The following is a 22068-nucleotide window of genomic DNA, read 5'->3' on the forward strand; positions in this document are numbered from 1 at the left end:
GCGCGCATTCCAGGAAAACTCGCAATGTTTCGGTAATGTTTGTGAGAGAGGGTAAGCGATTTCAAGCACAGAATAAAAGAATGACATTATATGATGAAGGCTCGCTAAATACATTGTTTAGTCATAATGCAGGATATTTACCATTCCCAAACACACTCGCGTGATAACCTGAAAATATTATACAATCATAAAACATATGCCAATATGTACAGACTATTGATCTGTTCTTTGAGATCATTTGAAGACTGACGGTGGATACATTGATTTTCCTTCTACCAATACAAATAAGCATGGAGAAAAAAAACCAAACAAGCTTTATTTATTCCGGTTAATCAAACGTTGATAAGAGAATGTGTAGTTGTTAGTGTGCTTGCAGTCTCAAGTGAGTGAGTTAAAATTTACCGTCGCATCAGAATTATTTCAACCATACAGCGGGAACAAGTTGATATATATACTTACAAGTGAGTCATGAATACACTATTTAAACATAACATTTGTCAGACATTATCGGGCACAACAATACCATTTACCGTTTCAAGCACGGACGATGAGCCACCGGTAACTTATTGTCTAAAACACTAGATGGCATTGTCGTGATTAAAAATGTGAGCATTTTGATCTTGAAGCAGATTATTTCAACACATACTGCCAACTCCTCTTTATTGCTGTTCAGCAAGGGGAAACGGGTGGCTCAGTGGTCTAAGGCGCCAACGTTGGCTGAGAAGAGCTGCGTCCACCAGGGGTGCAGATTCCTTTGAATATGGGTTTGATCATGATTATGCCATTACGTTGTGCTTTCCTCCCGCATTTACTTTTACATGCCGTCATATACCTGACATACCACAAAGCCACGTTAAATCCAACTGACACACCACCACACTCAAGGTTGAGTCCGCCAAGACAATTAGATTTCCAATAGTTTTCTTATCACCTTCTTCGACGTCTCTTTGTTTTTGTATAGATCATGTTCTTCGTGCGTTAGGGACGCAAGTCTGCAATGCAAATTGAGGAGCCTTGGACGACTTGTAATGTGACAAGGTTCAAACTGAGGGACCGCCCCCATTTGTTTTGTATGGCTTATGCGTGTAACATGTTTAAATTCCTTGGGTTTATGGTTTCCTTTTGGGCAGTAACTAAATAACCTCTTGGGTCTTTATTGTATATAACACATGTTCTTAAAATGCAAATTCTGCACCACATCATGATGGTATTATCATTGTTCATGTTAGTTGAAATGCTAATCCGTAAAAACGGATTAAAGTTAGTCAACAAACACTTAATAGCCTTGCTTACGGCTATGCGTGTCACTTAATAGCCTTGCTTACGGCTATGCTTGTCGTAAGAGGCGACTAACGGGATCAGGTGGTAAAACTCGATGACCTGGTTGATGCATGTCATCGTATCCCAATTGCGTATATCGATGCTCATAATGTCAATCACTGGATTTTCGGGTCCAGGCATGTTTATTTGCGGACCAACGTCATATAGCTGGAATATTGCTGAGTGCGGCGTTAAACAACAAACAAAGATACGAAACGTATGTGGACATTGTACTAGAGTGTAATGTATGTTTATCTCATTCTGTCAGGTTATTGAGAATATTATCACTTGTACATGTACACAACGACCCGTGAAGATCCGGGATAGAATAGGTCTTCAGCAACCCATGCTTGCCGTAAGGACCACGATTCTTGTCGTAAGAGGCGACTAAAGGGATCGGGTAGTCAGGCTCGCTGACTTGGTTGAGACATGTCATCGATCACTATTGCGTGGATCGCTTCCTTAAAAGCCTTAATGCTTTAGCTTTGTTTATTGTTTAGTGTTAATAAATCATTAAACGTTACTTTGGTGTTTTTGGTCAAGATTCTGGATTCTGCCAACATCGGTGGTTCATAAGCATACATTACAATACAGTTCATATACATTACATACAAGACGGCTTATACATTAACTGTATTTTATATAAAATATATTTATCATAAAATAATGTCTATTAACAAAGGTATTATCATTAAGTACTTTGGTGAAATATATTTTTAAGGTAAGTAATAAATCTTGACAGATGTTTACGTCCTGATACCTTTGGTGGAGTCATTGTTCTCCAGAAAGTTGAAACATTTGCAATTTGTTATATTTAATTGGAATGCAGACCTAAAAAGAAAATGGAATTCGTCTCCGACGGTTGTAAAATTATATAGTGGGCGAAGTCTATATTCCCTATTTATATTTTGTTTCTATCGGAAGGTTATAGTGAGACGTTCTGAATTTTAGGATAGGTAAATAAATACTTTTGGGAAGATAAAGAAACTTATGTTAGGTAAGGTTTGGTTTCAAGGTATTAATAATGTAGTGTTTAAAGGCTTGATAATACGTCCGCCCTCCGTTATTATGGAACTCGATCTCTAAGTATTTGTTCGACATTTGAGGCTAACCAGATTGTTGAGCATGTAGAAGGTTCTAAAAAAATCAGATAATCCTAATCTACAAAGTAGAGACAATTTATGGATAACAACTTTATTTACTGTAATGGCGACGTTTCGGTAGATCCTTATACCTTTGTCAAGCAAAATAGCCTCTACTTCTAAGTAATGCCCATCAAACAATTAATCCTAATTTATCAAGTAAATTCTCCATACAATGTATCATTTGGTATGGGCTATGGTTAAGTTAAGTTTTGGTAAAACAGTTATACAGTACATTGGGTGCCTTCATCGGTCTACTATGGAATTGTTTTCGTGCGTTCTTACATATACCTCACCGAAACATGGTTTATTTTTTAAAAGACTCGTTGTAGATTTTAAAGTTGAGGTTCTACGCAAACCAATTAACATGTAGCACGAGCTGCACCGACAAGAACGTGCATGATTACATCACAGAGTGTGTTTATAGTTTCCAGGTCGCTGAACAGAGGTCAGGTCATTTCAACACACGCTTAAAGAGATACGTAATCGTTGATCTCCTGCCTGGGTTTCACAGAACTAGGAAGACGTAAACGATCTGTGTTACTGGAGGCCACTATTAAGTTCATAAATAAATATAACGATATAACTGATATAGTTTTTTAAGCAACATTAAACCAAAATAGCACCATAACTTTGAAAAATTGGCAAATGCAAGATTCCAATTGGATTTTTTTTTTTAAATCACAACAACTATGGAAGAGTTGATTAGACGAGTGCATCACCGCGTATGCATTTTTGGTCCATGGGCTTTTTGAAAGGACATTTTCACTTGTATGTTACAAAATGCAGAGTTTTGGTTACAACAAAGCTGGTTTTAAAAAAGCGCTAAAACCCTTTTATTGTACGATTCCGACCATATCATGAGCATGTGTTCACTATGAAATATGAAATAGCGAAATAGTGATGATACCAGGTGCGGAAAGGTGAGCGTCTCCTACCACACCGGCGGCACAGGTGTAACCTTAATCAAACATTTGAGCTAGAGTCGTATGGCGTTCTTTGATATGTAAACAACGACGGCTGAGCTCCTTGAATATTGCTCGTGTTTACAACTTAAAGGTAAAGTCATCCGTCTTGTCATACAAATGAGGCAGTTCCACTATTCTTTTATTTTTAGTTCAGTTAGGTAAATCAGTGGAAGGGCGTTGGCTGTATGACCGTTATTGAAGGATATCAGATTATCGATATACCGGAAGCTTAAGTTAAACTTCCTAGCCAAATTACCCTTTGCTAATCCTAGCAGAAATTCTGATTCCTATGAATAACAAAAGCACGTATACCATAGAAGTCGGCTGAGAGAACATATTTAGAGTTTAATGGACAAACAGAGCTTGAAATTGCGTCTTTCATTAGTGAATAAATAAAAGCGACTAAACTATTTGCATATTATAAGAAATCGCTGAAAGAGCAGAGTCGATTGCATTTATCATGAGCAAGCGTTTATGAATCACTATCAATCTCGCTTATACCTTGCTCAGCTCCGATCAAGATACAATGGCCTCATGTTCTGTTTGTTTGTTTGTTGTTTTATGCCACACTCAGCAATATTCCAGCTTTATGACGGCGGTCTGAAAATAATCGAGTCTGGACCAGACAAACCAGTGATTGACATCAAGAGCATCGATCCACGTAATTTGGATACGATGACATGCATCAACCAAGTCAGCGAGCCTGACCACCCGATCCCCGTTAGTCGCCTTTTAAACCAAGCATAGTCACCTTTTACGGCAAGCATGGGTTGCTGAAGACCTATTCTACCCCGGAATCATCCCGGGTGGAATCATCCCGGGTCGAGAGAAATGGACTGCCGTCTCCGACGTTTACCACGTGCTCGAACTGGCTGGTGGAGATAGGTGATGACATCCAACAATACTATTAGACGTTTGATCCGTAGGAAAGCCGAAGTAAAAAACATTTTGTTTAAACCCATGGGTGTGTATGAGTGAGTGAATGAGCGAATGAGTGAAAAAAATGTCACTTTTATAGTGCTAGCCCACTGAGACACCATGCCGCAGTATAACATGGATACCCCACTCACAGTATACTGGCTCCAAGTCGACCAGTCCTTGTTTTATCTCCTGCGTTTTATTTCTCGGCTGGGGGACAACAGAAATGGGCTTCACACATTGTACCCATGTCGGGAATCTCAATAGATGAAGTGGCAGTGAAGTATTTGTAATCATTTTTATGTCGACAAAATATCTTTGTTACTGTTAATGTAGCAAATGAAAGATAATATTTTATACATATCCACACATAAGGTACCAAAACACAATAACAAATAAACAATAAACAAAGATATTAGTAAGATATGTTTTATGATATATATATGTATTTCACAATGTACACAATTCAGGTGTCTCTACTAAACTACAGTTACACCCGCTAAGAAAATGAACCATAACAAAGATTTAGCTCATGATGAATATTTTATATAAATTTGATGACTTAAATCGTGCGAAAAATATTACATACTCTCAATGTTCAAATAGTGTTGAAACTAGTGCCTCTAAGTAATAGTCATCCGCCAGTATCTGATATGCAGGGAAGTCTCTGTTGGTCACAGTGGTTAACCATTGGGAAACATTCGAGGAGGCAAGATGACAATGCTTGAGTTGAAGCATACATGGATACATTTACAATGAACAGACCCGAAGGTTCCTTTAGAAGTGTATATTTCTCGAAAGGAAACAACTATGAATATAAGCTTAACAGATAAGTTCACGCCCTGTTAACATATAGTCATTGCAATTTTTAGTTTGCCATTCAATTACACCCCTCTACAATGATCTGAATAGAAATCTCAAACAAAAGCTACACAATTACAGCCCTCTCAATGATCTGAACAGAAATCTCAAACAAAAGCTACACAATTACACCGCTCTACAATGATTTGAATAGAAACCTCAAACAAAAGCTACACAATTACACCGCTCTACAATGATCTGAACAGAAATCTCAAACAAAAGCTACACAATTACACCGCTCTACAATGATCTGAATAGAAATTTCAAACAAAAGCTACACAATTACACCGCTCTTCAATGATCTGAATAGAAATTTCAAACAAAATAATGAACTGTGACTATCATCAAGTGGATAATTGTGATGGACACACACACACGTTTACACATGTAACGGAAGCATCAATGACGACATGATCCAGTGTGTTGTGCTGAGTTCTTTATTATTTATTCGACCTTGTGGGTAAAATGGTCCTGTCAACAGTATTACATCTAATATAATAATCTATAAACCAACTGTAACTGACATAGCCAGTTACCTACAATCATGTAGTTGGTGGCACATTACTCTGGTACAGAACATAAAAAAATAACTCAATATCAAAACATTAGGAACATTAACAAAAGGTAAATGGCAAGTACCTGCTCAATTACAATTGAGATATTAGCAAAATCTTTTTGTACTGTAACTTTACCATTATTATTATGAATTAAATGACAGAAATATATACAACACTTAAAATTACCAACTATGGGCTGAACCATGTGTTCTCACGATCATATTCATATTTTACACTTTTCAAAAATCAATTTTTCTAAAACAAACTAAACTAACCTGTAGTATGGTTTTCACATTCCCAGCAAGGAAAAAAGGTGTTCCCAATCCTGATGTCACCAGTCAAGTGATCATGCATGTAGCATGCTCACAGCACGAAAAAGCATGTGCATTACCAAACAAATGAAACTGGTTCTATTAGCCAATGAAATGTAATGACACACTTCTTGTTTAGAAATGATACCTTGCATTACAATAACTTTGAGGATCTCTGTGGCCTGGGACCCTTAATGGGTTGTGGGACAAAACCAATCATCTTTAACTTAAAAGCCACCAACAAATAACTTCAAATAATATTATTCCCTCCTCTCTCTCTCTCACACACACACACAGACACAGACACAGACACACAGACACACACACACACACACACACACACACACACACACACACACACACACACACACACAAACACACACACACACACACACAGGTATAGAATCCTGCTTGGCCAACAACATGCTAGATAACTGTCCCATGAGGAATGCGTGTCTTTATTGAAGATGTGCCTTATTCAGAGAGTCTGGCTGCACACCTGTAGTAAAGGTTGGTCTCTCTGGTCTGGTTGCACAAATGTAGTAAAGGTTGGCCTCTCTGGTCTGGTTGCACACCTGTAGTAAAGGTTGGCCTCTCTGGTCTGGTTGCACACCTGTAGTAAAGGTTGGCCTCTCTGGTCTGGTTATTGCAGATCTGCCTCTGTCACTCCAAGGGACCTCAGTGATTCTTGGACTGTTCTCAGGTAGTCTGGATCAGGGTAAAAGACGCTGAAACATTTTAAGATATGTGTTTGTGTCAATGAGGCATTTAGTCCCGTAATTACTTTGATTTTTCAATTAAATAATCAACGTCCAAAGAAAACACATCCTACATATTGATATTCCACATGCTCCGTTCTGGCATATATGTCACTGTCCTGTGATCCTAAACATGACAGACAGACAGAAACTCTGTTTCTTCAGAACATACTACAATATCTCACTATGTAACTGGAGAAGTTGTAATTAACACCTATTTCTCTCCCGGTCACATAAAGCTACTTGCTCAGACCGAATCCTCCGCTGATGTAACCAGTGAAAGGTTATGTCTACATAGAAAAATCAGTTCTTACCAAATGTTAATACATGTGGTTCAATAATAATTGTACAATAAATTACATATCATCAAAAACTTAATCTTCTATACTAGTGCATGTTAACTAATCTTTATGTGTTATGTAACATTAGAGAGATAAATTGTTAACGTAAACCTTGGGTTGATGTCTGCTGAACGATGCTTCTTCCCTTTGTGAGGAATCCGAAACATCAAAGTCCAAACAAAAAAGAGATTAATCTTGATCGTGAACGTGAGCTTCCTCTCCCAGGCCACCTTCAGCAGACCCAGCACCTTCTGACCTTCTGGACTGTTGGGCAGGAAGGCGGTGAACTCTCCCCCTCTATACCTGACTCCTGGCCTGGGATGCCCCTCCTGTCACACAAGATCTCAGTGAATGTATTACCTGTATGTGTCATAATGACAAGCGAGAGCAAATAGATAACCCGCAGCAACTTATACATCTCATACCTTGCATATCACAACCTCGTGCAGCTGTGGTGCCTGGAAGTATAATCATTTCTTATCTCTTATCGAAAACACATCTGTTTATGTACGTTTGATTATTTGATTATTTGGCAAGCATTACCATTACCATTCTCGCATTATGTAGAACTGATCATCCTCTTTCAGGCAAAGTGGAATGAAATAGAAACATTGATATTTGATTCCTATGCAATAACACAGGGCTTCCTTGACCAATGAAAGGGAATATGTTCATACATCAATCAGCGTTAGAAATTGGCACTAGTCCTGTAGTCCTTGCCAAACTGCCTTATGGTAAAGGTATCATAAGGACTAGTAGAAATTTGCCATTTTTAAGGGTTTTGCTATATGTTATCATTATAAGGACTAGTGGACTAAAACTTTTAGTTTCTACCGCTGTCAATTATTTACTGAGTCTTCAAAAGTAACTAGTAACGATAGTTTTGAAAGGCAACTGTGAATGTTAAAAACTAAAAGATGATTGATTGATTGAGAATGGTCCAGTGATGCTGTGAACGGTATTTCGATGATATCACAGCGTATCTGCTTGATAATGGAGGAAACCCATCCTGACACAGGTCTTACATGTTTGTCTATTTGGTGAAACCCAAGAGCAGGCAGTATGGTGCCGACATCTCCCTTGATTGACTACCATGCGATAAAACAGAGCGGTGCTGCTATAAAACAGCTGAATATGGCGATGCAACAGAGCGAGTTTGCTATGAGATAGACCAATACCATGATGTGACAGTGCAACAGAACGTCTATACTCCCATAGCATCGCTATGACACATTATTTAAATATGTAAATATCAAGTAATACCAAGCATCGGCATTGACAATACACACTTTGTTCAATACAACAACACATACATATGATTCTAAGACACTGGAATTAAACATTTACGCATATGCCTTGTACATTTCAAAGTACATATAAACATGATAAAGAATAGAAAATTATGTCAGCTGTTTGCTTTTTCAAATATGTCTTGGAGTTGTATGACAATAATACAATCAGCTCAGAAACAATAAAATCAGAATCCAAGACGACCAGTCCTTTTCTTACCCATTAATGCCAAGAGCCAGGCGTGATAACAAGCACCTGCGTTTAACATGGTCGGGGATCGAAACATCGACACTCTATCCACTAGACCACGGAGACAGTCCCTAAATAGAAGAAAACACTCCCCATCAGAGTATGTGCTACATCTTATGCGGTAACATCATTTATTTCGACTAACTGATTTTACTATTGCACTGTCACTTGCGTTATCCCCCTATCTCACTATCACACTTTGGCTCTATCACATTGTCATTAAATGGCGTTATCGCAATACAGCGTTGTATACCCCCTTAGTCAGAGACAGGACGTTTTGACCTCGTTTATGGGGCTGGAAGGACAGGTGGATTACACAAATAGAAAACAGTGACGTGCACACTCAACCTTATGTTCATAATACATTTCTTATAAATAAGCATTGTTACATAAAATATCAGGGTAGAATAGGTCTTCAGTAAGCCATGCTTGCAGTAAAAAGCGACAAACGGGATTGGTTAGTCAGACTCGCTGACTTGGTTGATGCATGTCATCGTAACTGCTTATTTCTGAGCATTAAAATGAAACGAAACAGATTTGTTAAAACCAAACTCAAACGAAAAGTCACAAATTACGGTAAGTGCGAATCAATAAATGAATGGTCAGTTACACAATGTCACGCCTGGTTTGTATGAACGGTGTTCAATTTGTATGAATGTGCAATGCATTATGCACGTGTGCGTGTCTGTTATAAGTATAGAGTAGAGAAATATTTATTCCTAAGTATTTCTATTTCATACCCCTATCAAACATTCTTGGGTTGAAATTGAAATTAAACACACATGCTCTTTCTGTTTTATCTTTCTATCTACATAAATATATGAAACCGTTCTAATTTATGTACAAGTATTTTGCCCTGAACCAGGATGCACCCAATACTAATACACTATGAGTACCATTACAAGGTTATTAAATTCACCCACTAGTATTCTAATCCTATCAAGCGTGACTAATTTTGCCGTACCTTATTATGCGATATAACGATAATGCAATATTGCGAACAGCCTTTCGCATCGCAGTAGCGCATAGTCGTTCGTTACATCCAAAGACTGTGTAACTGTTAACAACGTCACACATGATCAACTCACAATAAATCAAATGTCACATACACAATGCTCCCTCTCGACCTTTCATACAAACCTAATGAATATAAAGTCATAGTCATAATAAACATAAACACCCAAGTGATCACTGGCAAAACTTTAACATTTTGTTTGTTTTCGGGTTCATGAACCTCGCACTGAACGACAGTGAGACACTCCTGTACTTACAGACTGAACTCCATTCGGAAAACTGTATGTTATCTGTATGGTGTTATGTTGCTCATAGCCAGGTAGCCTGTCAGGGATAAGACATGTCTCCATCTTCCCAGGAGGCGTATGTCCAGTTATTACTTTACAACATATTTTACACACAGGACAACTGCCTGGCACACTGAGTGCCTGGTCAAGGCAGCTCTCACAGAAAGAGTGTCCACACTTCATCTTCTTTGCTTCTACGATCTGATTCAGGCAGATGGTACATGTGTCTCGGTCGGTGGTGAAGGTTTTCTCTTGGAAATGTTTCATCAGTTCATTCTTGCTTTTGTATTTTAAAGCAGCATCAAATGCTTCATCCAAACACTGTAGAAGTTGATTCTTTTCTGAAAAGAGGGAAATAAACTTTAACATTATAGTATCATAAAGTTTGTACCATTACAAGGTGAGGTAAGCTAAAATTGGGGTTTACATCGCATTCAAGATTATTGCATTTAAATTAGGGCTGGGACGGGTAACTCGGGTCGGGTGGGTCCTGAGTAGGACCCAGGTACCCACAGGACTACCCGGACCCGTGGTTAGTCATGTGATATATTGGTTAATGACAGAAACTTATTGTAGCTCAGTGGTTACCCTACAAGTAGCTAACATTCGCATTCCTTTTGACTTGTCAATGTTTGAGTAAAGATAAAGCTTCAGTCGACTTCAGTGAACGCAAGATCTGATTGTTTGATACATGTAACTAAATAGTTTTAGCCAGGGCTGCGATAAAACAATTACCAATCAGACATTTTGTTCCCTACTCTTGAGACTTGCAGTGGGGACCTGGGTAGGGTCGGGTAATAGGGGGTCAGGTAGTAAATTTGGACTCGTCCGAGCCCTAATTTATATGGCGACGTGCATGACCGTGTGTATGTGGCTGCTTGTACTAGCCCCGAATCATGCCAGTTTTATAGTGTTTAGCCGCTGATCATCATGAGATACCATGCCGCTGTTTAACAAGGATGTGCCTGACCCAGGCACTTTACCAACTCCAAGAAGTGCTTGTTATATATCTACTTATTGCCAACCGCCAAGCATGGTAACAACCACCTTTGGAAGTCTCTGATGCAACCTGGGGATCAGACCCCAACCTTCTGCTCTCCAGACAGATGGTAATATCATTGCAAAACACTGTTATATACTCAAAAACAAAAGTTCCTGTGACAACAGTATTTTAGTGTATTTTTCAAACAAGTAAAGTTTGGTTTTCAATATTGTAGTACATGTATGGAATCAAGTCACTAAAACGCATCTGCTACAGGCATCTGCTCCATGCAAAAGTTGACTTTTATGTAAGCCCCATGCATTTCACTACCCAAAATGGATATAAAAAAATGTGCGTTAACAGGATTTCATATGCATTGTTTAGCATCGTGCTGACAACAACCACACAGAAAACGACAAAATTACGCAATTATTCAACATTACGAAATGTTACGCCTGAAAATGAACGTCTGCGAGCCATTGGTATGCATGAAGCAGGATCGAGTCAATGTGATGTCGCAAGACAATTTAACGTCCAAAGAAACACCATTTGGTGTTTATGGAAACGTTGGCAACAGACGAATGCAGTCAGAGACCATCCTCGGTGTGGCAGGCCATGCATAACCAATAATCCAAATGACAACTGGATTCGAACAACACACCTACGAAATCGATTCCAGCCAGCAACAGTGACTGCAGGAAGCATTCCTGACCTTAGAAGAATATCTTCACAAACCATACATCGTCGCCTAAAATGTGCAGGGATTGTCGCCAGAAAACCCGCATGACGTCCCATTTTGACAGGAAACCACCGTCAAGCACATCTACAGTGCTGCAGACAGTGTCTACGCTGGACGGCCATGCAGTTGGGACAAGTTCTATTCACTGACGAGTCTCGTTTTCACCTCAGCCACAGCGATGGACGGATTCGATTGTACCAACGATACATCAATCATTGTGTCATGGAAGAAGATTGGTTCGGGGGCGGCAGTGTCATGGTATGGGGTGGGATAACAGCAAGACAGAGGACCCGTTTGATAGTGGTAGAGGGAAATCTCAATGGACAGCGCTACCGCGACGAGATCATCGGTCCTGTTGTTCAACGGTTTTTGCGTCGTCATGGCCCAGGCATTACCTTTCAACATGACAACGCCTAGCCTCATATTGCTTGACTTGTTCAGGATTCTCTTCAACAAAGCAAAGTGAATGTCATCCCCTGGCCGGCTCGCTCCCATGATCTCTCACCAATCGAGCACATGTGGGATGAGATGGATCGGCACCTTCAATGTCCACGACGTGTTCCAGACACTCCAGGAACTTCGAAACATGCTCCAGCAGATATGGACAGATATCAAACAGGACTTTGTTCGATGCCTGGTCCATTTCAAGAGACGAAGATGTGTTGCTTGCATTGCAACCAGAGGTGGACACACACGCTATTGATTTGTAAATTGACATTTTGGCATGTTCATGTTTTTTATGAAATCACGCATTTTCTGAAGTCAGTATGGCAAAGTAAACCATTTGGACACTTACAGGAGTCTTTTATCTGTTGCAAACCAAAATTGTTTCAGATTTGGTAAAAAAAAATAACTTAGCATTAAATCTTATTCAATGTCACAGGAACTTTTGTCAGACAACTTGTAACAATGATAAACACCCATGGAAACCAAACTGCCATTAACTAATACGATGGCATCTCACATCTCACAACAGATGGTGTACCTACCTTTCTGAGTCTCAGAACATTCTCTCACGCATCCTACTTCTGACATTAATGTTTTGACAATGTTTCCATTTGTGGGATTAAATGTCACAACTTCCGGTGCCATTGGTCGACCTTGTCTTTGTCCAACAGCTGATGCTTCCAGACTTCTCTTCATTGCAGGATACATCTGCAGCATTTCCACGACATCGGCCTTCTCCCTGGCTTGTGTAAAGTATGTTTCAGTTGAGTCCATAACAGCAAGAGTCTGGTCTATCGCTGCTACTTCTTTTTCAGACAGAGACAGCATTGTGCTACTTCTTTGGTCGATGGCTTCATCCAAATAAGCTTTTCTTTTATTGATAATATTCGTCAAACTTGTAAAGTATGCACTCACATCAGATTTGGCCTTTCCCTGAGCTTGCATGATTGCATTTTGATGCTTTTCTTCAGACAGTCGCCTCTGACGCAGTTGTTGGGCATTTGCTTGGACTGCCTGCATTGATGTTGCCAATTCCTCTTGTCGTTTCTTAGCTGCTTCTTCTAATTTCTTGAAGTCATGACCTTTATGTTCCAGAACTGTGCAAGACATGCAACACAGTGTTTCATCAGTAGCACAAAAGAACTCCAACTGGTGTTTTGGGTGATGAGTGCAGAAATGACCCTTGCCAAACGTGTTCAGGGGCTGTTGTAGTACATCACTCAGGGATATGATTGGATGGTCGTGTGTCAGTCGATGACGTTTGTGTATGTAAGTGCAATCCTTACAGAGATTTACAGAACACTCCTGACACCTTGACTCTGATGTACTTCCCTCAGGGCAGTCTGTGCAAGGAACATTCCCTTCGTTCTTGATCTGCACAAAATCCACAAGTTTCGCTCTCACAGGATCCACAGGCAATGTGTCAGCCTTCCCTTGGACCTTGTGGACCTGGCGACATAAAGGGCAAGTGATCTGACCGTTTCCCTCCCTAGTGAGCAGCTGTTGAAGACACAGGGTACAGAAGGCATGGAGGCAGGAGTGGAGGAGACGAGGACGACGGTCTGTCTGATTGAAATGTTCCACACACACAGGACACTCCAGGAATGTGTCTTTGAGGGCACTCATGTTCACCTTCTCCTGAGGTTCAGACATTCTGTAACAAAAACATTATGCATAATGTACTACTCCTGGGACCACTTCCTACCGATTACATGATAGAGAACCGTGTGAACACGCCTAGTAACCTGACATCAAGGCACTGAGTCAATGCTACTCACTTAACCATTTCCATGTGGCACACAATGTAACACTATCTATTTCATGACATCACCACAGAACATCCTATTAAATACAACTGGTTCCCATCAATGATAGTCAGATGATAATATCATATTAATGTGGACACTAATGTGACTTCCATCATCTATCATTACACAGGTATTAACAAGGGGCCCATAGGGCCTGTATCGCTCACCTGGATATTTACGCAATCATGACAAAATATACATTTGCATTGTACATGCACATAATACTGCAAATATTTCATAATTTTGTCTCTGTCAGCATTTAAAAGGGGTGGATGGCAAATCTGACAGCATGAATGTGTACTTCTTTAGATACAAATGTTGTGTTGTGGGGGTCTTCAGCCCCTCCATTTCTCCAATTTGAATCCCCACCATTGGAGAATGCTTCTAACCAAATATGGTTGATATCTATCTCTTGGTTCCAGAGAAGAAATCGTTTAAAAGCAATAACACCAAATTACCCCTATTTCACCCTGCCCCTCAGCCACTCAGTTTCCAGGAAATGGTCAAAGCATGTCTTGGTATTTCGTCTCACCAAATAATCAGTGATGCATTGTGTGGAACAAGACATCGACATGAGAAAATCTAGATAACCACAGTTAAAGATGTAGAGATATAATATATATCTCAGGAATAGGTTTCATCAGTAGATTAAACATGGAAAAGAAATCAAGTCATTGATATTTCCGCTATGCAGAGTGAGTATCAAATCATATTTTTTAATATTTTAATTTTTGTAGACAGATCAGTAGAAGATATTTTCCATTGTTTCTATATATAAACATGTCAGCTGTCAGCAATATGAAAATGACAGTTGATACTGCCATGATACCACAATTATTATAACGCAAATTCAAGCATGTATCATCACAACAATCACTATAAACTGTACTAAATACAAATTTTGGGTATTTTCTGTGTGTAATCCTTTAAACATAAAAGCAATCACCAGTCAAATAGTTGGTTAGGTGTCAAGTTGTTTACTCTGGTTTAATTTGATTCTAGAGTGAGTGAGTGAGTTGGGTTTAACGCTGCTTTTAACAGTATTCCAGTTATATCGCAGGGTGTCAGCTTAATGTGGGAGGCAATGCCGAAGTGATGCAGGTCTCACGAGCACTGGTATGGTGCTGACAAACCTAGAAACATAATCGGGGCACCAGGATTCGAACCCACAATCATAGGTTGCTGGCGTGCGCAAGGGACGCAACTCTGCACAGCCCATCACGGCGCCCCGCTTGATTCTATATGTTGTCTCTGATATGTGTGACTGAAACTTTATAGACATTGTTTTCATAGAAAAAAGGGACAAATCCTTTCCATGATCATAAGACATTTATGCTACGTCCACTGAATGATTCTGACTATATCATAAGCATGCGCTTATGAATCACTATCAAATCACGAAAGCCTATCAGCGCTTCGACCTACTAACCTCTACGACCTAGTTTTGGATGTCCTAGCGACATATTTTACGACCGTTCCACAAAAGTATCATAAGCCCGTCGTAAACCCCTCTAAGATAAGAGTGACATTACGATATTACAACATCCTAACTTGCATAGCAACGCTTAACCCGGAAATGGAAGCGCACCTGTTTAATTTTCACCAAAGACGAGCCAGATGCTAAACCTGAATAAAACAAATGCTTATATGGTGGGTTATATGGCTACAAACCTGTTGAAGTTTAATAACACATCGAAATTCCACCATTACCTGTCAAGTCTGGTGGTTTGAATAGTAAATCCAGCAGCAACCAACTGCATCAGCAGTAACTCTCTTGTGTGGAAACACGGAAGATTGCAATATTAGAGTTGTTCCCCTTCGAAACGGAAATATATTTTCTGGACGCTTCTGGACTAAAGAAAAGAAAAAGAAATTTCTCCTCGACTGACATAGATGTCATTGTGTCAGGTGTGGAAAGTAATTTCGACACGCTGAATTCCGCGTTTACGAATACAGTGGCAAATAATGCAAAGATTTAGAAAGATATCACCACGAAGTAAGCGCATTTTTGTCTGACGATACGTTAAAATGAAACTCTCATAAAATCTAAAATCGAGGCAATGATGTCTATGATTTTCACCCATGAAAGTTTGGGGACATTCTACTGTATATTCATTTATTGATTTATTTCAACTTACCAAACATATTTTTCCCTGAATGTTCAAAATCGTAACAAGAAGTTTCATGTGTTTCAAGAGTCATAATAAAATAAATTGGAAATAGGGGAAAAGTTTATTTGATAGAAGTGGTTAATATGACCCTATAATGGATTACATAATGTAATAGCAGTTAAATTAGGTCAGATTATTTTCATTTATTTGGTTTCTCTTTATAACATAGATCCAAACAACTAGATCTATTAACCACCACTTAACTTTAAAATTTTATTAACCTCTCACTGTTATTGAACAATGGTCCAATATGAAAGAAAAGGAGAGTGGGTGAGTGATTGTTCCTCAAAACTACATCATCAATGTTGCCAGTTTTCATGGCATAACAGGAAGTGTTATAATTTATGATGAACAAATAAAGTAATTTTACATCTTTCATGAAATTCTTTACACAGTCGTCTTATTTTTCAAATAAAGATACCAATTACAAATAATAATAATAATAATAATAATAATAATAATAATAATAATAATTTTGAATATCAGACTAAATGCCACTGGTGACATAACCCGGAATTGTTGTTGACTATATGAGAATCTCATGGGTTGATCCTGACCATAGTCCTTTCATTTCAAATAAGTTCTAACCTCCCTGATTTATTAACACCTCTCCCGACCCCTCCCCCCCCCCCCCCCCAACACACACACACACACACACACACACACACACACACACACACACACACACACACACACACAGACTCACACTTTTTCGAAAACAGATCGAAAACAGAAAACAGAGATAGAACAAGATTGGAAAGAGAACGAAACAGCCGTATCATTGCACTGTCAGCTCAAATTATAGAGGTAAGGAGGTAGATGGACACGTGGTGACATTGCATAGGTTTCCAGCGAATGTATCACTAAAGAAAGCCTGGATTTGACGGCTCTGGTTGGTCAAAAAGGATTACAGACACAACACCACCAAGCGCCTATGTTTGTAACACTTGAAGGATTGTTATTTCAGAAGGTGTTTAGTACCTTCCATTTTCGGGAGATAAATGTTTAACGTGTATAAGGTAAAGTCTACATAAACAATATATTACTGAGGCCTAAAGTTCACGTTATTCAATGATGCATGGATTCCCCCAAAAGACAAAATACTTTTCAAAATGATAAATAAGCATTACGAATGTAGAAAAAACTTAATGATTGCAATGGACATTTTGAACTTAGGTAATCTGAAATTAGATTTATTACAATTTTCTTGTTACTCCTGAGAATTGACATCAAGGATCTGATAGCAATTGTTGTAATCATCAGTTATTATTTAATTTTTATCATATACATTTAAGTTTGATTCCAACTCAGATGAGAGCACCATACAAAGGGACGTCCAAGCACCAGTAGCTGAGCAATACAGGGGCAGTGACAATGGGAGTGAGCATTCTGTGTCTGACCATCAGCAGATTAGTGTAAAGTCCTCATTATCAAGTGTGGAAACTTCAGTTGTCATGCATGACCATTGTGAACTAATTGGAGATCATGACACGAGTCATCTTGTAAACAAGAGTGAACAGGCTGATTTTCACCCTTCAGGCATTGATGCATCCACTCGGACGGATATATTTGAAAATTTATGAGTAACTGTGTCAACTGAAACATTGAATGATCATATCTCAAATACTATATCAAAACCGAAAATGGAGATGTAGAAATTCAGTGTAGTAAGCCTTTGCTAACATTTGAAAATGTCTCCTCCAGTGAAAACGCTGTTGTATTTTAAGCATCATTTGATGAGATGGATGATGCCTCAGAGCATACGACTAGGGGTAAATATTCTGGTGAGTCAGAAGGTTGTCCACGCACCTTGAGAAGAGTTCTTCCTAGTTCTCATGAAGCTAAGGTTGCATTTCAAAATCAACATGTAGTATATTTGACAAGTGGATTGACTACTTAAGTGTAAAACGGTCTTCTTTGACAGTATGGCCATCAAAAGCTATCATTAGGACAACAATGACAAAGAAATTTAGAAAATACCCAAATATCCGAGTTATCATTGACTGCAATGAAATCTTTACTGCAACACCACAATCCCTTGCAAACAGGACCCTCCCATACACCCATTACAAGTCGCATATGACTTACAAATCATTGGTTGGTATTAGTCCTGCTGGGGTAATAACTTTTGTGTCTGATCTTTGTTGTGGTAGTACTTGTGATAAACAAATTACCTAATTATGAGGCTTGCTACATCTCTGTAAACCTGTGGATTCAATAATGGCCGATAAAGGATTACCCATTTCTTATCTGACAACACCCTTAGAGTGAAGTCACACATCTCACTTTTTAAGAATAAAAGGTATTTAAGAAGAGAAGTTCAAGAAACAGGACGCATGGCAAATTTAAGAATATATGTTGAAGTGGCAATTAAACGAGTGAAACATTTCCGGATTGTTCAAGGAGTCATTCCAATTACTTTGGCCAAGAAAGTCACAAACAATTGGAAAGTGTGCGTTCACTTAACAAACCTTCAGCCTCCACTTGTTAGCAGGGGTTAAAGGTACTGGTACACTGGCCACTGTACCTTCTGATGCTACAAGACTTCTCCTGATTTGCAGGATACAACTGCAGCATTTCCACGACGTCAGCCTTCTCCCTCGTCGTGTGAAGTATGGTTTTAGTTGAGTCCATAACAGCAACAGTCTTGTCTATCGCTTCTACTTCCTGTTCAGGCAGAGACAAAATTGGGACTTTGTGAAGCTGGCGACACAGAGGGCATGTGATCTGACCATTTACATCCTTCGTGATCAGCTTTTGAAGACACTGTGTACGAAAGGGATGGAGGCAGGGGTGGAGGAGACGGAGACATCGGTCTGTCTTTTTGAAATGTTTCACACACACAGGACACTCTAGGGGTGTGTCTTTGATGGGGGCTCATGTCCACCTTCGCCTGCTGTTCAGACATTCTGACATATAGAGTCAATGTTACTGACTTAACCATTCTTTTTGGAACACAATGGCACACAATCTGCTTGACGACATCCAACAAAAAGATCCGTTTTTATACAAGAACTGGTTCTCAAAGTGCTTCAAGTACATGTATTTGAAACTTTGTTTTGACACTTTCTAGGAAATGATCATGGCACATCTCGATATTTTGTCTCAAATAACGGTCAATCAAACATAGTTTGTCGTAGTGTAAAACACAATCTTTATAAGCATAGATAAACATATACTGATAGAAGATATACCCGAGGCCTAGGTTTGATCAGTTGATTTAAATCGGTTCGAATATAATTCATTTGACATTCCCACCGTGCAGTTTCAAAAGATGACAACAGAATGGGATAAAATGGAATTCGACTGGTAGACAGATAAACGGTGATCCTTTCCATTGTATGTTTCTATAAATATGTTCAACTGTCAGCAATACCTTAATGAGAATTGATGCCGCCATTATAACGTGAATTCGTGCATGTGAGCTGTATTATTTAGTGCGAACACGGTCAAGTCAACTTGAGCACATGTATTATACCAAAAGTTCATTGCACTAGTAGACACGGAGGAAAATGCGCTCTTCGATTTCATGGGTCCTACGTGGACTCTATTTTTAGCATGGAATGATTTTATAGCCATCGCGATAGATATTAATGATAATTAGTGGACATCGTGACATGTTTGGTATTCTAAAGACCATGATTCATTTTCCCAAAGATTTTCAAAAAACAATCCCAGCTCATAAACCATTGTGACCTCCACTGGTCTAAATTATACTACCAAAGTTTGCGACCAAACCTCTGAACGCTGCTTCAGAAACTAATTCCATATAGCCAAGGGACATGCAATATACTGCAACGTGGGTGGGTGAGTGAGTGAGTGATCGAGCAATACCTTGCTGGAGAACAGGGAGGACCCTGGCCAATCCACACGTTGCATTGTTGAAGATCCATGGCACTATCTGGTCGGCCGTTAAACTTCATCAGAATGACGTCGACACCAGCGTATGGTCTAACAACCGAAAGATGTTCTATGATTCTTCACCGGGGTTTTTAACTTAGCAGCAGCAGGATCTCTACACTGACGTAATTCAAAATTAACATATTGTTTTTAGTAAAAAAAATATCAGTAAAAGTGCTATAACGTGACAGGAGTGTTGTGCGGTGTCAGGCAACAAACACACAACTTATGCGTGAGTGGTGGGTGCTTCCTGTCGGGCAGTATATGTCAACTGGTGTCATCACTGACTTTTAGTGATCAATTCATATAATTGTCACCACTATTTTGTCTTTTACGCCCAATGGGATATTTCGTCAGATAATCGAGATTGTTTATTTTCTGGCGATGACGTTTAATATTTAAGGAAGAGAATCACTGTGTATCACTTCTAAATGCCTTTCAAAGACCTGATTTTATATATAGTATGACATGTACCTCTTTCGATCTATTGGGGCGGTCGGGTAGCCTAGCGGTTTAAGCGTTCGCTCGTCACGCCGAAGACCCGGGTGCTATTCCCGACATGGGTACAATGTGTGAAGCCCATTTCTGGTGTCTGGAATATTGCTAAAAGCGGCGTAAAACCATACTCCCTCACTCACTCACTTTCGATCAATTCAAACCTAACACCGACTAACAAAACTAGAGATATGTGCACGGTGCAGCACAGACATGGGTGGTCGGAACCTTTGCATATGACTGATGAAGTCTGTCTGGAGATGTGTGTTACCCAGTTCAAGACTGGAGAGATATTCAAGATAGACAGTTCAGTTTGATTTCGCCAAGGACGGTCTCGTTGAGCGGTTACTTTTCAGCCGGAATGGATTCTGGATATCCTCCCAACAAAAGCATCAGTTTGCAAAAAAACGCTACTAGTAACGTTATGATAGAGATAACGTCATTAAAACTACTGCTCCAGCAGTCTCTTCAGCTGTAATGTGTTTTCTTAATAACCATTTAAACAGCAAACAACCACTGTGTGAACTCCTACCTCAAGCCCAACAACTGCTATGGAACATGCTACCTGTTTCGCGAACATCTGGTGTTATCACTCACTTTCAGTGATCCATTCATATAATGTTCACATCTACAACTTTGCCTTTTACACCCAATGTAATCTGCTTCGGGGGATAATCGAGACTTGTAATTTTCTGGCACTGACGATTTATATTATAATAAGTCTCCAGAAACCAATTCTAGTCGTAAGAGGCGACTTAATGGTCAGTGTCTGTGACCTGGTTCATTGAGTGTCAATGGCTTGGGAAGAAGACCGTAATATCAATCACTTGGCTGTCTGGCGCGATGGTTTACAGGCCGCTTCCATATAGCTGAATTTGCTGAGAACGGCGTTAAAAAAAACACATAACGCACAACCATATTGTATGATTGCCCTGTAAACCAGAACCGATATATCCCTGCTCATACAGTTTGTAAACTATGACGGGGGATTTAACCTTTTTATATTTAGCAGAAATTAGGTAATCTGATATCGAGTAGGGCGGTGGAGTTGCCTCAGTGGTATAAGCGTTCGCTCGTCACGCTGAAAACACGGTTTCGACTCCCACCATAGGTACAAAGTGTGAAGCCCATTTCTGGTATGCCCCGCCGTGAATATTGCTAAAAGCGGCGTAAAGCCATACTCAATCACTCACTCACTCACTCACTCGCTGATATCGAGCAACATTTGTCCAAGTGTCACGACTGCCGTCAGATTGTGTTGTGTAACGTGAATCGAGTTCCAATATGGATTCCTCTCAATGCTGGCCGTGAGATAGTTGAGTCGAATAAAACAGTTGAGTCCAACCCAGATTCACTTCAAGACAGAGTGGTGGATAATTATGCAATAGAAGGGAGTGAGTTAGGTTTGTTTTACGCCGCTTTTAGCAATATTCTAGCAATATCACGGCGGTGGACACCAGAAACTGGCTTCACAGATTGTACCCATGTCGGGAATCGAACCCCGGGCTTC

The 22068-nt window shown here is 39.5% G+C and overlaps 1 protein-coding gene across 5 annotated transcripts; it reads right to left on the reverse strand.

Moving 5' to 3' along the window:
• Window positions 1-4804: 4804 nt before the first annotated feature.
• Window positions 4805-20099, reverse strand: LOC139452850 (E3 ubiquitin-protein ligase TRIM33-like). Of its 5 annotated transcripts, XM_071234486.1 has the most exons (7): window positions 19998-20099; window positions 18691-18830; window positions 15703-15845; window positions 12727-13838; window positions 9987-10357; window positions 7288-7505; window positions 4805-6805 (listed from the first exon to the last, which is right to left on the reverse strand). In XM_071234486.1, exons 3-7 carry the CDS (start codon window positions 15750-15752, stop codon window positions 6721-6723), a joined length of 1836 nt encoding a protein of 611 aa, XP_071090587.1. In that variant the 5' UTR covers window positions 15753-15845; window positions 18691-18830; window positions 19998-20099; the 3' UTR covers window positions 4805-6720. The 5 variants fall into 5 exon arrangements, 4 of the variants coding, with proteins under 4 accessions (XP_071090587.1, XP_071090586.1, XP_071090588.1 ...); XM_071234485.1 differs by lacking the exons at window positions 15703-15845; window positions 18691-18830 and having other exon boundaries at window positions 19998-20091; XM_071234487.1 differs by lacking the exons at window positions 18691-18830; window positions 19998-20099 and having other exon boundaries at window positions 15703-15934.
• Between the last annotated feature and the right edge of the window lie 1969 nt (window positions 20100-22068).

The sequence above is a fragment of the Haliotis cracherodii genome, unplaced genomic scaffold (genome assembly GCF_022045235.1).
Source record: "Haliotis cracherodii isolate W230 unplaced genomic scaffold, xgHalCrac1.p SCAF_9, whole genome shotgun sequence".
NCBI lineage: Eukaryota > Metazoa > Mollusca > Gastropoda > Lepetellida > Haliotidae > Haliotis > Haliotis cracherodii.

Bases quoted from the DNA above. Each gene is read 5' to 3' on its own strand.
- LOC139452850 (XM_071234485.1), bottom strand. From the start codon at position 20,086: ATGAAGTTTAACGGCCGACCAGATAGTGCCATGGATCTTCAACAATGC. The intron at 13,839-19,997 runs GTATTGCTCGAT...TTTTTGTTACAG, and splicing joins CCTCCCTGTTCTCCAGCAAG to AATGTCTGAACCTCAGGAGA. The intron at 10,358-12,726 runs GTAGGTACACCA...CCCTCTTTTCAG, and splicing joins ATGTTCTGAGACTCAGAAAG to AAAAGAATCAACTTCTACAG.